Below are 21,730 nucleotides of genomic sequence, written 5' to 3'. Positions count from 1 at the left end.
TTTTTTTCATATTAATAAATTTTTAGTTTGATAAACTTAACGTGAATTATATAACGGCATTATTTCCGTACTGTGTGATATACCGGTTAATAGACATCGATATTTCAATTTTGATGTTAAATCAACTTAATGGTAGCATCTATCGGCGAACATTGGAACGAACTTTATAATAAAATGTACAGTGACTGTTCATACCGACGAGCGTAAAATTTTATATCTTGAACGATAGATGGCGTTTCGTATTCGATATAGAGGTTAATGATGTTTAACAACCTATGTTAGTCAAAAATTACGAACCTAGGTCGGATTTTGGGGGAGTCATCGGGCTTTCTGGTAAAAGAATACCTTTCATTACTAAATCGTCTCTATTGGCTCGGACTGATATTTTTCTTTCTAAAGCTGAAATAACGGAAAAAAAACAATGTTTTATATATGAAAAAAAAAAATTTTCTATAAAAAATTGATACTTTATTATCAAAACGCGAAACTTACTTCTGGAAACGGCTTCCATCTTGTCTGATTTCCGTTTCCGTTTCCATTTCCACGGCCTCAGTAATTTACCTATTGAAAATTTGCTTTTTCTTTCCACTGGTGGACTACGCGTACCACTACCGAGACTGTTGGTCCTAAAGGCGGTTCCATTATGTTTTTTAGCTATAATAAAAATTCTAGAATCATCACTTTTTCATCATACAGTGTGAATAAATAAAAAAATGAGTTTTCCAAGGAAACAAATTATTTAAAATACACTCTCGAACAAAAAGTAATTTACATAATTCTTTGTTATTTTTTTAGGTTATTCACGTCTGTTTATTGTTCTAGTTGATGCAAAAATAATTAAGATCGTCGCATTTCATTCCAAACATGTTCTATCGGATCTAAATCTGGGCAATGTGGAATCGCGCCTTTATAAAGTATGTTTACGACTTCGTCCAAGTCGTGGACCGTGAAGCCGGTCCTGTCCGGTTATAATAGAGCTCTAAAATATGGCGAAGCAATGTGGGGTCGCATGGTATCTACGCCATTTTGAATAACAATTAACTTTGTATGACCTTCAAAAGTTGAGCTTCTCTTTGTCTAAATCGATTCTATTATCTTCCGCCATGTTCAACAAGTCGTAAGATAGGACTGTTAAGTCATAGTCAGTGGTTGTAGCGATTGTGAAAGTTTGTAGGTTCCATTATTTTAAAACATCTATGTTATTATGTTTAACTTTTTACCACGATAATGAATAGTTTATTTTAATTATTATTTAGTAGAAAAAGGAATTAGAGCTTGTATAGAATCGTCATTAAATATTTACGAGATTCCATATAAGTATTTATAAATCATTAAATTGTTAATATACTCGCAGAAATTATAAAATTTAATTCTTACGGGGAAAATAAACAATTAGCAAAACATTTTCTATAGCTTTATTTAATATAAGTGTATATACACGGTGTCTTAAAAACAACGAACTAAATCATCTTGATGTATCGATCTGACACATTCCATCATCAAAAAATTGAGAAAATAGTTGCCAACTTTATCTCCCGATTTAAATCCTTTACATTTTCGTCTCCAGCCTCGAGTATTTGCAGAAAAATTGTACAACCAGAATATTGATGTCAATACGTCATATTAGAATCATGTTTATTGGATCCAGATATGTAAATTATACTAGTTAATGATTTCTAGTGTTTATTTAAAAAAAATTCTATTATTTCCACAAATTTATATATTTCTGATTAAATCTGGAAGTGTTAATGAAATTCGATTTTAAACGACCGTTGGTGGAGAAGTTTTCTATCCAGATAGCGCCAACGAGATCGGAAACTCGATTCTGTTACACAGTGTTGCCGAACTTTTTCTACAATCTTCCTTCAACTTTATCTTCAAAATAATAAGATTTTAACGATCTATTTCGTTTTATTGAAATAATAATTAAAATTTGTTTTACTCAAATATATTTCAATTGTTGGAAAGGAAAAAAACTTTTTTTATAAATTGGGAATAGGCAATTACCATATAATACACCATAAACAAAAAAATTTTTTCATAAATCCATTGCACAATCGGAAATTACTGCAACGTGTAATAAACCCTTAATAGACATCCATATATTTACTTTGAGTTGGTTAATTCATTTTTAGTATTCAGTTTGCAGTTCTTGAACTTAATAAAAATCATGTAACGTCAAAACCACCGTACCGTGTAGTCAGCCTTTAATTAACATCGAGCTTTTTATTTTGCATGTGTTAAGAATATTTTTTTCTCATAAAATTGTCACAATTTCCATATCGTGTAATACACCCTTAATTGACATCGATGTACCTAGTTTCAAATTTTTGAAAAGAAAAAAACTTGTAAATGTTTAAAGTTAGTTTTACATTTCGTTTTATTGAAATAATTGTTAAATTTTAATAAAAACTTTTTTTACACAATTATAACTTGAAAAATATAAATAAAAACCTTCAATTCTATGATATACAAATTTTACTTTATACTTATTTGAGAAAATCATCACATTCTAACAACACTGTAATAGTGTATGTATCCCATGAGGAAGAATAAGTGGAGTGTTGCCTTGACGACGTCACTTGAATCCGTAGATGAAATTCCCGATAAACGCATGCGCTTTAATACGTTTTTACCTGATAAATTAGTCAGATTTACAAAGAAGTATTCTTTTAATTATTTAGATGAAAAATTTCAGATGATAGTTTAAAGAGTAAAAAATTATTTCAAAATACAAGCTTCGTTCATTTACAGCCGTAGGTTGTTATAATTAATTCCTTAACATTCGACCCCAAGTACACGATGATATTAATCGTAGGTGGAATAGTAAATCGACCGACATCATTCGCTTGTCGTTTCACAATGTGTCACTAGAAACAAATGAAAATAGAAACGGCGATTATTTTTTTATTTTGGCTCTAAGTGATTAACTGTTTGACGAATATATCTTAGTTGCGTTTCGTTGCATTCCTTGATTTTTTTTTTCGTGGAAAGAATTGAATAGTGGGTCTATTAAAAAATATTCGAAGAATACACATCAATGTTGCCAACTTTCAATTAAATCATAGTTATTATATATGGATAACGATATTCAGAAACTAAACATTCATTATCAGTATATAAATTTATTCAAATGTTAATTATTTATGAAGAGGGTAATGAAGAAATGGAGAATTATTATAACAATAACAAAACTAAATAACTAAAATTGTGAAGTACGTATGTCGTTGATAACTTCTCTATAAGTGTAAATAGGCAGGATCGGCGTGACTTTAAATTATGGATATAAGTCATAAGAATTGATTATGACGTATATAGTTGATAAAAAAAAATTGTAGTTTTTTTACGGTTATTTCAAAGTCGAGGTACAAGGTTAAGCTGCACATCATGCATTTAATTACAAGGATCTCGCGTTGTTTGATGAATTTATAAAAAAACTACGAACAAAATTGGTCAGCTATATTAACTATACGTGAAAAATTTTAAATCAAGTGCTTGTAGATTTTTTTGAAAAAACCAAGCACAAAAAAATGGAAAATTCCCGTGACTATACCAGGACATATTGATTCCAACCTGGACACCCAACCAAAGAATTTGCTGCATTAAACTCAATCAGATTGCTCCCAGCCCACTCCAGAATATTTTTAAGATCGGTATTTATCTATTGAAAATTAAGAGGGATTATGTGTTTCAATTTATTTCATCTAATGTTTCACCTTTACATAGAACTTTGCTTGTTATTTTGGACTAATCAATTTTCTAATCGTACATTGTGTAAGGACCGAACGCGGTTAAGTACTACTACATAAGTTTATTACAGAATGATAACGCTTTCTCTATCCTCCGGTTTCAGCTCGGTTCTGCGCATTCTCAAGCATGCGCAGTATAGTCTCTCGAACGAGAGAGACAACGAATATTATTTTATATTAATTATATTTTCAGAAAAGTTTCCTACCAAACAGGGAAACTAAACCTAAAACTAATCATTTTAATATTTTTACGTTTAAAACGTAATTTGTTGATAATTTTTTTCGTTATATTTAAAAATTATCTCGATAAAATTTGTTTTAAACAAATACAATAATTATTTCGTAATATAAATTGTCGTATCATCTGCTGACATAAATTTACGTTTATGTTTTTAAATTGTTGAGGCACGCGATGGGTATTTTTATCTATCGATGTAGAAAATCTCATTTTCTATTCAAATGGTTAATATACATAGTGTACCAACCAGAAACCCGGACACAAAAAGGTTTCTTGTATAAATTTGAGTTTTTTTATTGCGCCAGGTACTTCAAGGGTCATTCTCGTACACTAGGGGGCTACTTTAACCGATAAGTTATGATCCACGCGGTAGTTAACGTGTTAAAGATACATTTTGTACGCTTAGTTTATGAATTATTACTTTTTCTAAACGAAAAGTTGATTAAGTATAATGGTCTTTGCATTAAATTCTACCTATGATGATCATAAACTCCGACTCGGCAACGGAGGTCATCAAAACCAGCTTCTGGTGTATATGTACCGCCCGACCGTGGAATGCGTGACGTCATCGAGGACGTTGGATTTGTTTGCTTGCGCAACAAACACACGAAAAAAATGTTTGCCACCTTTTTAAATACTCGATGCATCGGCAACGTGAATATATTATAAATATACAGATATTTAATAAGTTGTTTTACGAGGGAGATTCGAAATTGTCCATCTCATATACTTTTGACTGCTTAAACTCATATATTAATAATATGACAGCTGTCAAATTTATTTACGTGTCTTTTGAGGGTTATAGCTAACTGAAAATCATATGGATTTATTACTAGTTGCGTCATTTGTGTGTTACTTCTCAAATTAATTAAACTTTTAAACTAATAATATGACAGCTTTCAAATTTATTGATGTGACTTTTGAAGGTTGGCGATAATTGAAAATCATATGGATTTATTACTAGTTGCGCCATCTCTGTATATCTAATATAAACCTTTCCTAAGATATGACCGACTACCGTTTTTTTACTGTCATTTTTTGAATTGAATAATTGTGTGAGGGCAATCTAGACAGGGACGTCTCCATGATAATTCGTAAAAAATATAATTTAATGAAGGTTGAAAGCTACAATGAAAAATATTAATTTTTTTAGTATGATATTCAGTTTATTTCCGAGAGGGCATTCTAGACTGGGACGTCTTCAGGATTATTTGTAATAAAAATATAATTCTACGATTTGATGAAGTTATCGAGCTACAATAAAAAATAGTTTTTTTTCATGCAGTTTTTTGGAAAACTATGTTTTATTTTTTGATAATTTCGTCGTATATAGATCAAGGACGAAATATCCGGTCATTGTAAGTACAATGTTGTTTATGTTTTCACCGAATTCACCTTGGCGTCATTAAGAGGAGGCGTGGGTGTACTGGGTGATTGTACAAACAGAACAATTTGTTAGTTACGAAATAGCAAATTTTACACATTTTTGATACGTCCATTCGAAAGAAACAAAGTCAAGGTTAATAATATATCAAACTTCGATCTCAAAACATAATATTCACGAATTTATTTGAAAGCAAATTGAAACGCGGGTGCTGTTTCATATCTTTCGAAATCAACTCGTTGTTTATTGAACTGGAAACTCTGCATGGAGGAGGAAGATTTGAAAGCTAACTTTAAGATCCTTTATAAATCGAAACAGTCTCGTTACTGTTGGTACTCCTTTCTTCTTATTTCTTGGCACTACTGATGTTGCGAGCCTTGTCAAAAGCACCGGTGAAAGTTTCGATATCGATACTTTGGGGTTAGTTGTTTACACAGAGCTCTCGGGAGACGAGGAGCTCGGCATTTCGTTTTACAGGCATCGTTAGCTTGGGTACGATTGTTTAGATTAAACCCCAAAAAATGTCCTTCGTTCTGTACTGTCAAGATCCAAACGGTTTTAACAATTTTTTAAATCTTCACTATTGAAACTAGTAATGACAATTTGGAAAAGAATCTTTTGTATTATGAATGACATTGAAATAGGAAACGTTCAATAAAACATGATGGGGATCGTATTCATAATTGGTCATGGTCGTAAATTCAATTTAACTTGATTATTTACTGCATTTATATCTATTTATATCTCGATTCTGGTAATAAATCTTATTAATATTTGCGTTAATATCTGGTTACTATTAGAATTTAATTGTTTATACAGAGCGTCTATAAAATAATAGTAATAGCTCTTCGATTTATTAATAACCAATTAAAAAGTTTTAAAACCTAATCTACCAATAACAGAAGAGCTAACAACTACAGATGTACTTGGTACAACAAAGAAAACATCAAAACACTATTTTTTCAAGTTAAATCCGAGGGGGCTAAATCTGGTGACTAGGGCGCATGAGGTAGCAGTTCAAACTTTAATTCATTAATTTTGGCCATTGCAATTAACAGAACAATCTTCGTTTTCTTTCTCCCTTTTCAGCTCATTGTTTTAATTGGTCTTTTGGTTTGGGGATGAAGTGATGGACCCTCGGGTGTGAAACATTGACAAACATTCGATGGAAACATCTTCGCGACTCTATTTTTGTTCCATTGTGACATCCAGTTACTTTTTGTGGATTTTCTTCAACATTTTCGGATTCTTCACTTCATTTGGTCGACAACTGCGATGCTGGTCCTGTACCGCAATGTCTCGCCCAGAGTGGAAACTATTTTAGCTTTTATATTGGTTGGGTTGAGGTCACTATCAATGGCTGCCAAACAAATACCAAACAACGTCTTTCTAATACAGTGATATTACAAGCAGCTCCCGCCATTCCTACTTTGACTAATGACTAATCTCGTAAATTATTTTATGAAGATATCATGTCCTGTGATTTATATAAAATTCAAGTCCACAATATCAGATCCTTCACATCAGTTGTTGTTACTACATATTAGAATCGATTCCGAAGATCTTCTTAAACTCAACAGCTTGAGTTTGGAAAAGAAAAATCATCACTCGAGGTTAAATCCTTCGAATATTGTGGATGAGAGAACGATTTGTCATTTCTTTGAGTTTGGAAATGAGAAACCGTCACTTGAGATTAAATCCTGACGATAGTGCGGATGAAAGAACAATTTTTAGACGATTTCGTGTATTTTTGCCATGGAAATTTCACAATGTCTTGGTGATTTGCACAAAAAAGTTCTTCATAGCTTTATTGGTTGATAAACATTCCTTGGTGGTCATTGCGATCGATTCACTATAAAAAGCCTACTGTTTTGCCAGCTGTTTCGTTATTTATGTCTTGTGGTGTAATTTTTTTCAAAATTGTAAATGGAAAATCCTCAGTAGAGGTTAAATTGAAGATTCCATTAAATAATATATAAAAATACGAGTGTGATACTAATTAAATAATAAACAATGATTAGACTGTACTAGGAGGATAGTTCTAGAGGTATCAGAAGCTCCATACACTTTTCCAAGCGATGTATAAGAAGTTCGATACCCTTTCTAGATTAAGAATCATTAACTGCAGACATCGCCCTTCATTGTTGGAAAATCTTTGACCACCAAGTGTGGGAACTGAAAATAATCCGATGGGGCTAAATCTACCTTATTTGAGATCAGATTCTGGAGTCATCATCTCATTAGGTTAGATTAGAAGCAGCCTCACCCAGATTAGAAACTAGTTCAGCTTTCATATTGGTTGGGATAAGGCACGCCGAAAACAAAATGGAGGTAACATCGAATTTGAGAAGAGATGACAGAAACTGATGGATTACTTACGTTTTGTAAGGTGTTTTGTCTTAATCTGAAAGCCTTTTGTTTTTTTTTTGGGGTTTTATTAGTTAGTTAGTCGATATATATGATCTCTAAACAAGGCGTTTCATAAATCAGCCACGTTTAAATTCAGAAAGATGCAGAGACCCTTTACTTTCATTTTCATAGGGGTTCTGTCTTTCAAAAATACTGTTTTTTTCCCTTTTTCACGAAAAAACTTCAAAGGATAGTCCAAAATGGTTCAAAAATTGTGATCGTAAACTTTTCATACAATCCTTGTACAATATATCAGAAACATTATATCTTTCGGTTTGGTTTGATAAAAAAAGTATTAAAATTATGAACAAAACTTTCTTAGAATTTACGGGATCATCGACACGAATTTTATTTTATTCATACTCCCACCGAAAACAATAACGAAGGCGGCGACAAAAATTACACAACAACAAAAGATTACGAACCAAAAACGTGAGTCATTAATTATATTAGGAATTGATTATGGGGAAATTCCATTAGAAAAAATAATAAATCTCGTACGGACAAACCATAAAACACATACAAAAAATAATTAACTCTGTTTTACTCGAACGATGGTAAATCAACCGTCGAAACTAAACTGAATATTTTAATGTTTCTGAATCGACTTGATTTTAGGTATATTCTGATTTAATCAGTTTTTTTATTACTGTGCGTAAAAAACACACTTTCGAGTGCGTAAAACTCGGGGAAAAACGTATTATTAAGGTCTCTGTAGTGTAGTGGTTAGAATACGGGGCTCAAACCACGCTCATTCCAATTTTTTTTTTCTACTTATGCAGTAAAAATTATTTCTAAGTGACATTTATATATACAAGAGATGTGCGTGAAAAAAATTATCATTAATTTTCGGTATTTTGATAAATTTTCGCCAGTACGAAAAATATTTTATGCAATTCGTGTGTAAAGGCGTTTCTTCGACTCATTTGATTATCGAATTCGTCGAGAAAAGGCTACTTTACATACTTATTACATATAAATAACTTTTTTATATTTTTATAATTTTTAGAGACTGATAAGAATTTGACATTTAAACCTGTCATATTTTTTTTCGTTAAATTTCTCTAAAAAGGAGTTTTTTTAAACGAGGGGTTCAAAAAAATTCTTAAAGGCAAAAAATTGGGAAAAATTAATGAAAATTAGATTATCCGGAAAACTATACGTTTTATCCGAAAGTTATCATAATTTTTGAGATTTTTGGAAAAAAATACATAGTTTTTCATAGTTTTTTTCATACTTTTAATTTAAAAAAAAAATTGACACGTTTGTATAAAAAAATTGTATATTTCCGAAACCATTTGAGATATTGATTTATTTTTGACATGAATCAATCCAAAAAATCAATCTCCAACTTAATTTTTACATTAGATTCCTTCAGTTTAATATTTGTAAGAAATATACAGGATTAAACATTGAGTATTTTTTTTTTAAATTCACAGTAACTACAGCAGTGGAATTGCAACGTTGCAATACAAGAAAATCCGAAAAGGAATGTCGATTCTATCATAGAAATAATATGACAACTTTTTCTTGATCATACAAAGCGAGTTATACATTACATCACTCAATAAGTCTTAGAACTGTCTCACAGATGGCACTGTCAATGTCAAATCCATACAAAGTACCAACTTGTAAAAACTATGTGTAAAATTTTGATTAGATAGAAAAAATTGACAGTTTCTTTTGTTATTTTCAAAACAATGGATTCAAAACAATTTTTTCGTGTTGTTAATTTATGAAAAAAATACTGTACAAGCTCAGCAATGGCCTCGAGTTCCTTTTTGATATGGAAATAAAAGAAAAATGTTTCACATTTCTGTAGAAGATACAGTAGAAAAATAATTTTTTTAATGTATAATGAAAATTCTCTGTATTTGAAATTTTTCAAGGAAATCCATCGGAATAAAAATGTTTTTCTCGTAAATATTATCGTAATTTTCCCGTTATTGTTTTCTCAACGTTTCCGCTACCCACCCGTTCAATCATGGAATTAATTCATCTAATGAAAAGAATAAAAAACAATCTCTGGTATAATATAGCCGTGGGATTTTTGCAACGTTTCCGGTCATTGAAAACAAACGAAAGATTTCTATAAACGATACGTACAATTAAAAGTAACATAGGAAATTCGCTTCTATACTGCGGGGTTCGCTATTAATAAATTACAAGATCGTCTGTATTCTAAAATTAGAAACATCGAGGAATATTGTACGAAACAAACAAATAAATCCATATCTATGACTAACTATGAAAAATTATTGATAGAAATTATCTTGTATCGACCTACAATAACAATTTTTAACATGTACAAAGAATGAAGATAATAAAAAGACAATAGATGATAAGTTGTGTTCATTTACAACAAATATTTAAATGTGATTATTATAACATACAAGATTTTAATACAAAAAAAACCTTAACTGAATTTTTAATAAAAACGTGAAAAAGTTAAAAAAGAAACTAAATTAAATAAAAACTTCCGCCTACCCTGTATAAAAACTAAAATGTTCTTCTTTAATTACAGAAATCTTTTACTACAATTGAATCGTTGAAAATATGCGTGTAATTATTTGTAAAAACCAAAATATCTTTTCATATAATGTTTAATAATTTTATAATAAAATATAAAAAACACGAATATGTTTGTAAACAAATCGTTTATTGAGTATTCCTAATAAGTCAATGACACTAACAAATTGAGGTTATGTTTATTAAAAATTATCGTACTTACCGACAATAACCGTAGTAACTCCATCTTTAAAATCTTTGGTATCGGTATTTCCAACTGTCAAAAAATCTGATAAAGATAAAGAAGAAGCGATCAATTTACGTTTTTCTTCGAAATTTAAATAATCCAAACTATTAGACCTAGTCGGTGCGACGATCGCGACCGTTTTTTGTTTCGGAGGATTATTATTGCCATTTTTTTCGTGCATATTCAATAATTAAACACTAGATCACATAAAATATCGTATACGTTAAACTAGAATTTCCCAACAGGTAAACATATCCACCATTTTAAATCAAAATGTGAACAACACCTGTAGTAAAAATAAATAATGAACGGTCACTAGTCCAAAACGGCATCACCGTAAAATTAAATATCACTAGAAATTAAATGAACGTTTATTCACATTTTTGTTTTGTTTTTTTTAAATATATCATGTTTTTGTGTGAAACCTCCGGTTACTCTTCAAACGAAAAGAGATTTCGAACTAATGTCAAATGCAAAATGTGGTTGTATGAAATGGGTAAACGGTGCATTCCAAACGAGAGAGACAAGAGGTCGGGCGGCAAGCTCACGGAGGCCGATCACGACCGAGGGAAATATACGCAAGGGACGGACTAAAACCAAATAGAAATTTAATTTTCAGTACACACACACATATATATATATATATTTTTTAATCGCTAAAGAACGTTCCAGCCTGAAATTGTATTTTTTATAGCATTCAAAAAACTACAAAAGAAGATCCACGTTTTATAAATATTTATGGCTTATATATATATATATATATATATATATATATATATATATATATATATATGTATATATATACAAAAATTTTCTAGATAATTCGGATTCTTGATACAAACAACAAAAAGACCTTACTAGAACTTGTCCCTGTATAAACATAATGTAAACAGATAACAAAAATATACATAAACAGAGAAAAAAATTATCCGGCGCATTCACCAAACTTAAAATTCGATTCACATATTAGAACAGGACCGGCTTAAATATTTATCAGTGGATGAGAGAATATAAAAAAGTCTGTTGCCACTAGACTTAGTCTATTGTCATCCCTACTCCCACACACACACACACATACATACATCAGTGGACGAGTTCGTATCGATAGTTTGAATTGACAGCTGCTTATTTCCGTATATAAAAATTTGTCAATTAAGAATAGCAAATCCTTGTACGGTTAAAACATATTATTTTTTGACATTAGATCATGTAATAATCAATATCAAATTATATCAAAACGTCAAAAATAGCCCCAAAATCAAGATTGATAAAAAAAATATGTTTATATTTATCTAATTCATTGTTCAATTTATTACAGTATATTTTATCAATATAAATAAAATTCTTTATATATTTTAAATATAAAATGTTATTGATTTATTGCGGTCCGTCTCTGTAGCATCATCAATTCTATTTTGAATTCTCTGAAGCGTTATTTTGCGTCTTTGTTTTCTATTACCATTAGACAGAGACAACAAACAATAGGCACGTGTATGATGAACACAAGAATACTAAATGCGTACGCTACGTTGCCGGATTTTAAATAATTCAGTGGTATTAAAAAATCAATTCGTTTAATAATAATTATAATTATAAGTATAATATAATGAAGTGAAACTTTTTATTGACAGTTAATCACGTAATTTCTCTTTTATTGTATACAATTTTTTTTATAAATGCAATCAATGATTTTCCACGTCTTCTACGAACATCAATCAGAGTTAGTTAAGTGTTGACAACATTGCCTGTAACTATGGTGATATGCATTTTCATTGTGATGGACCGCCAGACAGAAATATTCGTCTTTCGAGGGGAAATACTTTTCACTTCATTTTCCCTTTCTTCCTCTAAATATAAGCATTTGAAACTCGTTTTATGTATCCGAAAGGAAGTGGAAATTTGTCTGGAACCATCACATTCGAAAATAATCATTATTTTAGTACAAACGACGGTAAAATGATAAATTTCCAAAGAAAACGCTGACGTTGTTTTTCATTAATTGGTGACCGTTAAAAGCTACTTTATCGATGGGCGTGGCTTAATAGGATTAATTAAACTAGTATTAGATAGTTCAGTATACGGGAGAAGTTCCATAAGTTTTATTATATTATTATTACACGAGGAAATTTCGCAATTCACCGAGTATACCGGGTGGATAAAAAAACCGGTAATAAAGATTTAGTTTCCATAATTTAAATGCGATGTTGCCTACTTCAATTTAACTTCAGATGTTTTAAATTTAAACAACGAAACGAATAGCTATTTATATTCCAGACAGATATTTTTAAATGAAGACATAATAAAAACTTCCACACGTGTTGAAAATATCTAGAAACAGACGTACCCTTGTAGAATTTTCCCCATTTCCGCCTGAAATAACTAGTTATATATCAGCAGATATGCCTTAGGGTAACGAGCTACCCCTAAAAAGTCTACGACCTCGAACGTCGGAAAATAGCTAAAAATCCAATATATAATCCTTATCGTCATTTTTTTGCTTTATAATTTTATACACTACTAGTCGAAAGTGATTGGTAGAAGATTTAATAATAAAAGATTATGTTGAATACACGAAGGCGGTGAAATATACATAAGTGCCTTTGGTATATGGACCTAAGAGGATGGTTCGAGAAGTACCTGGCCCAACACGGATAAAAAATTCATAAAAAGCACCCCACTCTTTAATAATATTAAGTCTTCTTCTTCTTTTCTCAAGACTTGGTCTTGTTTCTTCTACTATTCAGGTTCTTGAGAAGTAGATGTCGTACCATCTCTTGGAAGGACAACCGGAAGGTCTCTTTAAAGTTAACTTTAGTTATTCCATCGATCTTCCATCATTCTATCGACGTAATTTCTCCAATATCAATTTTCAAATCTTATCTTCTAGTTTTATTTCTACCAGAACTTTATTTACTTTATGTATGGCCCCCGTATTAGAATAAAATATTTTATTTCATAACTAGACATTACAAAAAAACGTGTGATTATAAATAATAATAAAAATATGTAATTAATATGTCGTAAAAATTCTATTTACTAATTTTATATAAATAAAATTATGTTATCTTCAATGTATATTAAAGGATCATGGATAAGGTTTAGAAATTATATATTTTCTGGTTTTATGTGGTTTTACTTGTTATATATTTCACGAATTTGATTTCGAGACTGAATTACCACTATTTATTGGGCCAGTACGGTTCTGTTCAATATTCTACTTGGCGCAGCAGCAATTTCTATCACATTTAGTCGAATGATTCATTGAAACTTTTTTTTATAATAATCTCGTCTGTAAAGCATCAACAATCTCGTGATTTCATATATTATTATAATATGAATTTTATACGTAAAGTGAAAAGGAATTGAATGCAAGTCTCTGTAAACAGTAAAAGTAAACAAATTCCTAACCTCAAATTTTATCTGATATTTTGTACACAATTCAACAATGAAAATAACAAAGTCGAAAGTCAGCTGATCTGTTAAGCGAAAAGTAACTAGATTTCTCCCTAGAAATGCAACTTGCACGCAATAAAAATAGCACAAAACCGATAATGTCAAGATCTTGCATGAAACAATCATTTCAACTTGCGCATGCTTATGATCAAGAAATATCACGTCTTGCATCATGTCAAACGGCCTTAACAAAAGCTTCTTAACGAAAAGAAAACTCACCGTCTGTTGTCGATGATTCGTCACTACACGTACCTAAAAAAAAACGAAGATGGTTGTTATTATTATAAATACGGGGATTACTTAAAAAGTTCGATCTGAATAAGAAAACATCTTTGACCAAACAATTACAATAATTAATATATCTTGACATTTTTTTTATAACTTAAAAAATATCTTTTTTAACTGTTAACCCAAAAATATTAGAAACCATGTTTTTTTTATATAATCTATACAAGATGTCCCACGAAGAGTTAAAACTATCTGTATATGGTAAATTACTTATAGTAAAATCATGAAAATTTCTACGTTTGGGTTTTCGGATACGATCTTTTTAACTAAAACATATATTCAAAGATGGCCGACTTCCGGTTCTACCGGAAGTCGACTGTAACTTTGTTATTTTGAATGGAACAACCTGCATATTAATACATTTTTGAAATCTACATAAAATTTTAGTATACTTTGGTCTAAAAACTGTTTTCAAAAAATGCATAGTTTTTGGGTTATTAATTTTTTTGTAAGATATTTGACCGTTGCAGACCCTTATAAATTATTTTTTTATGAGGATACCCTTAAAAATATGAAAATGGTATTTGTTCGGTTGCTTTTAGCAAGGTCAGACGTATTTGAAACTTAAATAGTTGAAAAATTTTTCATTTTATACAAGGGTGGGTATAAAAAGTGTCCAAATACGTCTCTAAAAATTTACAGAAAGCATTTAATATCTGGATAACGGTAAGGTTTAGGTATAGGAAAGTATACATGAATTTGCCTTATTTTTTACCCTTAAATGCATTAAAATAGAAAAAACCGTTTGGCTCCATTTAAAAAAATGGAGAAATTTGATATTTATGAAGTTAAACTTTGAACACATTTTATACACACCCTATATAAAATGTAAAGATTTTCAACATAGATTCAAATACGTCTGGCCTTGCTAAAAGCAACCGAATAAACACCATTTTCATATCTTTAAGGGTATCCTTGTAAAAAAATAATTTGTAAGGGTCTGCAACGGTCAAACATACAAATTAATAACTCAAAAATTTTTCTATATTTTCTCATATAGAACATTTCCTTCTTTAATAGTTTGAACGTAAAATAGTCAATTTTCGATTGCTCTAACCCGCATTTCGAAGCTCCAACGCCCGCAAGGAGTCGTTGAGCACGTATGCCTTCAAATAGGCCCCAGTTGACGTTATTTGAGAAGCCAATCAGATGCTTTGATTTCTAAAACTCAGTTTTAGATTTTATCATAAAAGAAACCTACTTTGATTGATGTTAGATTGAGTTTCGTCGTCTAGGGCATCTTGGGAATCGATCTTATTCAGATTTTTTCTACTCCTGGATATCCTCCTCATCAATTGGGCCATTTTGTGGATCACATATCACAAAACACCTGTGTTCACACCTTAGAAACCGACACTAAATATTTAATCTACTTTTTTTCATTGTATCTTATCTCGTCGCGAACTATAATAAACGACTCGGTATCTTCGTTCCTTTTTTTATTTTTTAAATTTTATTTCAAGATTGATGTTTGCACTTGACTAGTATGTGGGCCAATACAACAATAATTTGTTAAAATATATTGTTTGTTGTTATTTCGTTGTTTGGATTATGTTAAGGTTAATTACTACGTAATTATTTTATACAAATGTATATAATGAAAACACCTACATAATAGATAACAAAACTTGAAGAAAAAATAAAAGATAAAAATAAAGAAACAAATAAAACTACGAAGATTGCATTCAAGTTTTGAAATATGACAACGCCGATATGAATGTGTCAAATCTGACGTTGCTTTAATGAAAAAAAAAACCAACGCCATGACCTTGTATATAGATAAACGGTCTGATGAGGTTCAATAACGCCGAAACCGGTTTACTAAAAATAAGTTCATCTCTAAAATTAGAAGTTTATAGGGTGAGAATATGCTCTGATGAGGTTCAATAACGCCGAAACCTGTTTAGTAAGAATAGATTTCTCTTTCTATGAAAACATAGTGGAATAAAAAATTAGATTTCGAAAATCTATTGCTAACATAGTTGGAAATGGAAACCAAATTGAAAAATAAAACTTTTTCAACAAAAGATAATTTTTCCATGTAGCTCATTGACTATAAATACAAATAGGTTTACATATATCATTTAAAAGGCTTCTCATTTGTTTTAGCTTATTTAATTAAAACAAATCTCGTGAAATACGAAGTAAGACCACAAATTTCAGTTTTACAAAATGTTATATTCAATTTTCAATCAAAAATAAATGAAATTTAATGGAAAAATAAAATCAAAAGTGGGACTTAATAGCTATTGAATATTTACCTTCATTTCGAATAATGATCATAATTTTGATTATACTCTGATGAGGTTCAATAACGCCGAAACCGGTTTAGTAATAATAGATTTCTCTGTTTATTGAATTATGTTATGAAAATGATGAATAGATCGCATTTTTTGTTATAATATCAAAAAAATTAGCATTGTATCGAATTTTAATGAAATTTAAAACTTTCACATTTTTTTAAAATACGAAAATTTACCAGAATCGCAGCGAAATTAAATTCTAAAACTATTTTCTTTCCAAATTAGAAGTCTATAGAGTGAGAATGTGTTCTGATGAGGTTCAATAAGGTCGAAACCGGTTTAGTAATAATAGATTTCTCTGTTTATTGAATTATGTTATGAAAATGATGAATAGATCGCATTTTTTGTTATAATATTAAAAAAATTAGCATTGTATCGAACTTTAATGAAATTTAAACCTTTCTCATTTTTTTTAAATACGAAAATTTACCAGAATCGCAGCGAAATTCAACTCTAAAACTATTTTCTTTCCAAATTAGAAGTTTATAGAGTGAGAATATGTTCTGATGAGGTTCAATAAGGTCGAAACCGCTTTAGTAATAATAGATTTTTGTTTTTATTGAATTATGTTATGAAAATGATGAATAGATCGCATTTTTTGTTACAATATTAAAAAAATTAGCATTGTATTGAGTTTTAATGAAATTTAAACCTTTCACATTTTTTTAATTACAAAAATTCATCAGAATCGCAGCGAAATTCAACTCTAAAACTATTTTCTTTCCAAATTAAGAATTTATATGGAGATTATGCTCTGATGAGGTTCAGTAAGGACGAAACCGGTTTACAAATAATTATCTTCAAAACCAAGTCGTTGTATGATATCAAATGTCTGTTTCATTCGTCAAATATTTCAATTGAAATACTTGAGAAATTAGAAAATTAGCTCGTAATGTTTGAATAACATTGAAAACAGTCGTGAAAAATAATAAAAACTGTGGAAAATCCAGCGAGACAAACCCCGTTCTCAACAACAAAAGAAAATGGCCCAGCTTCAGCCCACCGTCGCGTGACGCGACGACGATGCAACGCGCTCTACTGCTAGAATATGCCGATTACCTCTCAAGATCAACGTTGCCAAATCATACATATCAATTATTTTATTAAGAAAATCATTTACAATTTTTAGAAGTTAATATATTAATAACCCTCGTATGTGTAACCCAATAATAATTAAATGTGTACATTCACTTTTGAAGAAAAAGTTTTTAGACACACTATATACATATATATATATATATATATATATATATATATATATATATATATATATATATATATATATATATATATATATATATATATATATATATATAACGACTAGTAGCAACGTCAATAAAATTACAAAAGTACCTAAATAATTGACTTTGGAATTGGCGACATAAAATTTTTATTTTAGAGGTAAAAAAAGGAATAAAAGGATTTTCAATTTCCATAGTGGATCAATGGTAGATGTAAAACATAAATGGGTCGTATAATATGGGTCGACGATTTAACGTTGCCAAATCGGTTAATTTTACGATAAATCAATTATAAAAAATATATAATTCATCAATCGAAATTATATAAATTTGTACTTACTCGAACCTCCGTTAGTTTTGTTTAAATGAACATCCAAGATGGCACCTGTGGTTCCTGTGCTTGTCGCGTGAGGCGGACTTTGCAAAATGTTGTCAACGGGAGGCGGTTCACTTTCTGTAAATAAATTCATATGTCACAAAAGTGGCAACTACGCTTAACGATCGTCATCTAAGGAACTCTCCATTTCTCGATAAAACGGTAAATTATATACAAAATTAACGTAATACGCAATGTATTTACGATATATAAAATTTTAATATTCACTTTTTATTCGTTAAATCGTTATCAAAAGACACTATCTTCACAAGTTGTTATTTCATATTTTAACCTATAAAATTTCTTCAATATTGACCATACCATTATATACTATTCAGTCAACGTTTAAAATCTATTATATTGATAGGTATATAGTAATAACGCACGCGCATAATCAATGACGTGAAATAAGAAAAACTTATTTTCCTTTAATTGAAGATAATTATAGGAATATTACGAATTTTTCATAATCAAACTAATGACTTTCAACCAAACTTATCATCTATGATGTATATGTACATCTCAGTATTGACTATCATATCATATTGTTTTTAATGAGGGGCATAAAATATTTTCTTAATTAATAGTCGTGATAATATTTTAATGCAAAATATATTTAATTTTCTGTTAAACGTATAAATTTGAATCACTAAACTAGCACTTTTAATACCACCGTATATATAATATACAAGTTATAATCAAAAACGTACGTTGAATTCATACCGGCTATTATAGTGAAATATCCTTTATAATAACTGTTGCGAAATATTTTGAATATTACACAAGTTTAGATTTTCAAAAAAGCTTACAAATCTATTTATAATTATTATAATATATTGCTTTTGAAGACTGTTTACATAAAATATTGTATGAGTTAGAGGTTATTTGTTATGATTACAATAATCCACGATTATTTTTTGGATAGCTCCTCGTATGTAATTCTTCTTTTTCTATATATTCTTAATTGATCTAATTTTCACCTATGTCAAAATTTTAGAGAATGTGATTAATACATTTTCTCGTGTTAATCATGTTATAATACCGGGGATATTGAAACGAACTTAAAATTCTAGTTGAATTGTTCTTTTAATGAAATATTTCTATAAAATGAATTAAAATCGCATAAAAAAAACTAATAATATAACCTAACTTTCACGTAAGCCAAAATATTACGATCGTCATTAATACATTTTTTTGGTCAATTATAATAAAATACAGGGGATAATGAAATTCAAGTTGAAAATCGAATGATTTTAAATAATAATAAATGGAAACTGTTCTAAGGAGGTTCCAGCTCGGTTCTGCGCATTCTCAAGCATGCGCAGTATAGATAAAGTGTCTCGAACGAAAGAGAAAATGAATATTGACGGCACCGTAACGTAGAGACGTTTTTATCATGCCAACTGAGTATTACATATATGGATATACCACTTTCTATCTCTTTTTACTTTACTCCGATTGGATCTCGTTGGTGTTGAAGTTTCGAGAGGTGAGATCGGTAAAGGAGGAGAACAAGATTTGATTTGATTGGAGGAAAAATAGAATTAGGGAGTGGTGAACCGATGCTCTTTCTCTTTCTTTTAATAGTACAATTCCATTTAAATGCGTCTATTTCTATCTTTAAAATCAACTCTATGGTTATAATACAGGAGATATTGAAAAAATAAGTTGATTTTCGATTAAAATATTGGAATAAAATGGCATTGAATTGAACATCGTTTATTGACTAGTTTACACGTTATTAAAATACAAAAAATTAATGGAAGAGTCTTTTCCAAAAAATGGGGTAAGTAATGACGTTATTGTGATGAGATTTCCTCATTTGGTACAATTCGTATATTTGCGACCAACTGATATTCTTTCCATTGGGAAGCCGTAGCCCCAGATCTCTTCTCATCCTCCGATTCCACAGGAAAGGCATTTTCATAATGCCGTTGAACCTTTTGCAAGTCGTACCAAATCGAACGAAACTTTTAGTGTCTAATTTATCCACTACGGAGATAATCAGCTCGTCTGGTAGGGCTTCCAAGCACTTATCAAATTGCGAATATAGTTTTAATACGGCTTGTCTAGCTGGATAGCATATAGCACTTTTAACTTTATACGAGAGTCCGCGCATATTTTGTAGTCTCAAATTTCGCACAGATACACTAGAACTAGAAAAATACGACAAAGTATCTAAGTAAACGGTGAATTTGGCGTTTTCAATATCCTGCACGTAACAGTTCACTACTAGATCGTCTATTAAAGGACAACATACGATTTTACATAGATGCTGTTTGTATCCGGGCTCGTAAAACGTGAACTGATACGAAGAACACAATTTCCAATCGCTCGGTAATTTTTTTACGTATTTGATAAGTTTGTTCAATTCGAATCCTCTCATTGTGATTTCTTCGTAATCCGAAGGAACAAACCCAGTTTCTAACATTAAAATATAGATCAAGCCCGCTAAGATGTCGTTTCTTGAAGCTTGCGATTCCGATTCTTCTAAAAATTTTACTAGGTATCGTATTGTTTTGGGTAGTTCTTCGTTTTGATAATCATCGATAAATATAGGATCCATCGCTGAAATAAAATGTCGTCATTTTATTTCTACGTAAAATTTATTTTATAATAAAATCTGTGAGTCAACGCGCTGTATATATAATAACAACAGCCTGTTGATTCTGCAACACTTTCTACATCGTATTTTGTTCAAATATTATTAAAAACAGCGTTAAAATAATCTATAATTAATAATTTATTGGGTTTTTACAACGTCTATATTCCGATTTAGTAATAATTATTAGGTTATAAATAAATTATCAATTAAACATGAGTCATACAACAATCTAACCTATATTTTTTGTCGACTAATTTATTATTCATATTGGTGTTTTTTATTATTCTAATTTATAAAATACGTAATTAAAAAGATAGCATTGCCTTCCGAATTATACGACGTCCAACTTTTTATTAGTTTTAAAGTTTTTAAAATATCACAAACAAACATCTGTTCGAACAATTATCTAGTAATTGAAAGATAATAATTATGTTAATATGTTCTACTTACCGTTATCTGTTTTATTTTCTTTATTTCCTTCCAAATTTTCCACCGGATTTATTTGTTTATTCGTATTTATGTCATTTGACACTACACCAACACTACACGCGGCCATCTTTCATTTAAACTTCCGTATTTGGCAACTGTTCGGCTATTTTGAATATAGTTATTGCTGACTTAAGATAGGGGTCGGCACTTACTAGGTCGTCTTAAAGAAAACTTCCTTGGTATCATTAAGAGGATTGTCCCTTGGAAATATTAATAAAAAAATAATTAATTCGCTATCCCATAAGAAATATATCTCAATAAGTATTGAAGCAAAAATGTCTTAATAGGAAAATATTTCAATGACATATTTACTTATAATTAATTGTTTTTATCTAAATGTTTATATAATATGTACAGGTTTTTAAATATAATAAAATATATATAATAATCATAAATAATATGAAACATCCGGAATATTTCAGATCATATAACTTTCGTTC

At 29.9% G+C, this 21,730-nt stretch overlaps 1 protein-coding gene across 8 annotated transcripts in view; it reads right to left on the bottom strand.

Moving 5' to 3' along the window:
* Positions 1-21,409, bottom strand: part of LOC130898943 (phosphatase and actin regulator 3) — a 40,172-nt gene extending 18,763 nt beyond the window's left edge. Inside the window, exons 1-6 of one of the 8 annotated variants that reach the window (XM_057808561.1) lie at positions 21,252-21,409; positions 18,161-18,274; positions 14,208-14,240; positions 10,512-10,577; positions 493-654; positions 298-399 (exon numbers count right to left, since the gene is read on the bottom strand). In XM_057808561.1, coding sequence (XP_057664544.1) covers positions 298-399; positions 493-654; positions 10,512-10,577; positions 14,208-14,240; positions 18,161-18,274; positions 21,252-21,357 — 583 coding nt within the window. In that variant the 5' untranslated portion in view covers positions 21,358-21,409. Of the gene's footprint in view, positions 1-297; positions 400-492; positions 655-10,511; positions 10,578-14,207; positions 14,241-15,477; positions 15,683-18,160; positions 18,275-21,251 lie in introns of those variants that run through there. The other 7 variants (XM_057808562.1, XM_057808563.1, XM_057808565.1 and 4 more) reach the window with 7 other exon arrangements.
* Positions 21,410-21,730: the final 321 nt, after the last annotated feature.

The sequence above is a fragment of the Diorhabda carinulata genome, chromosome 10 (genome assembly GCF_026250575.1).
Source record: "Diorhabda carinulata isolate Delta chromosome 10, icDioCari1.1, whole genome shotgun sequence".
Lineage (NCBI taxonomy): Eukaryota > Metazoa > Arthropoda > Insecta > Coleoptera > Chrysomelidae > Diorhabda > Diorhabda carinulata.
Note: the sequence above shows the minus strand (reverse complement) of the source record. Positions and strands in the feature narration are given on the sequence as shown.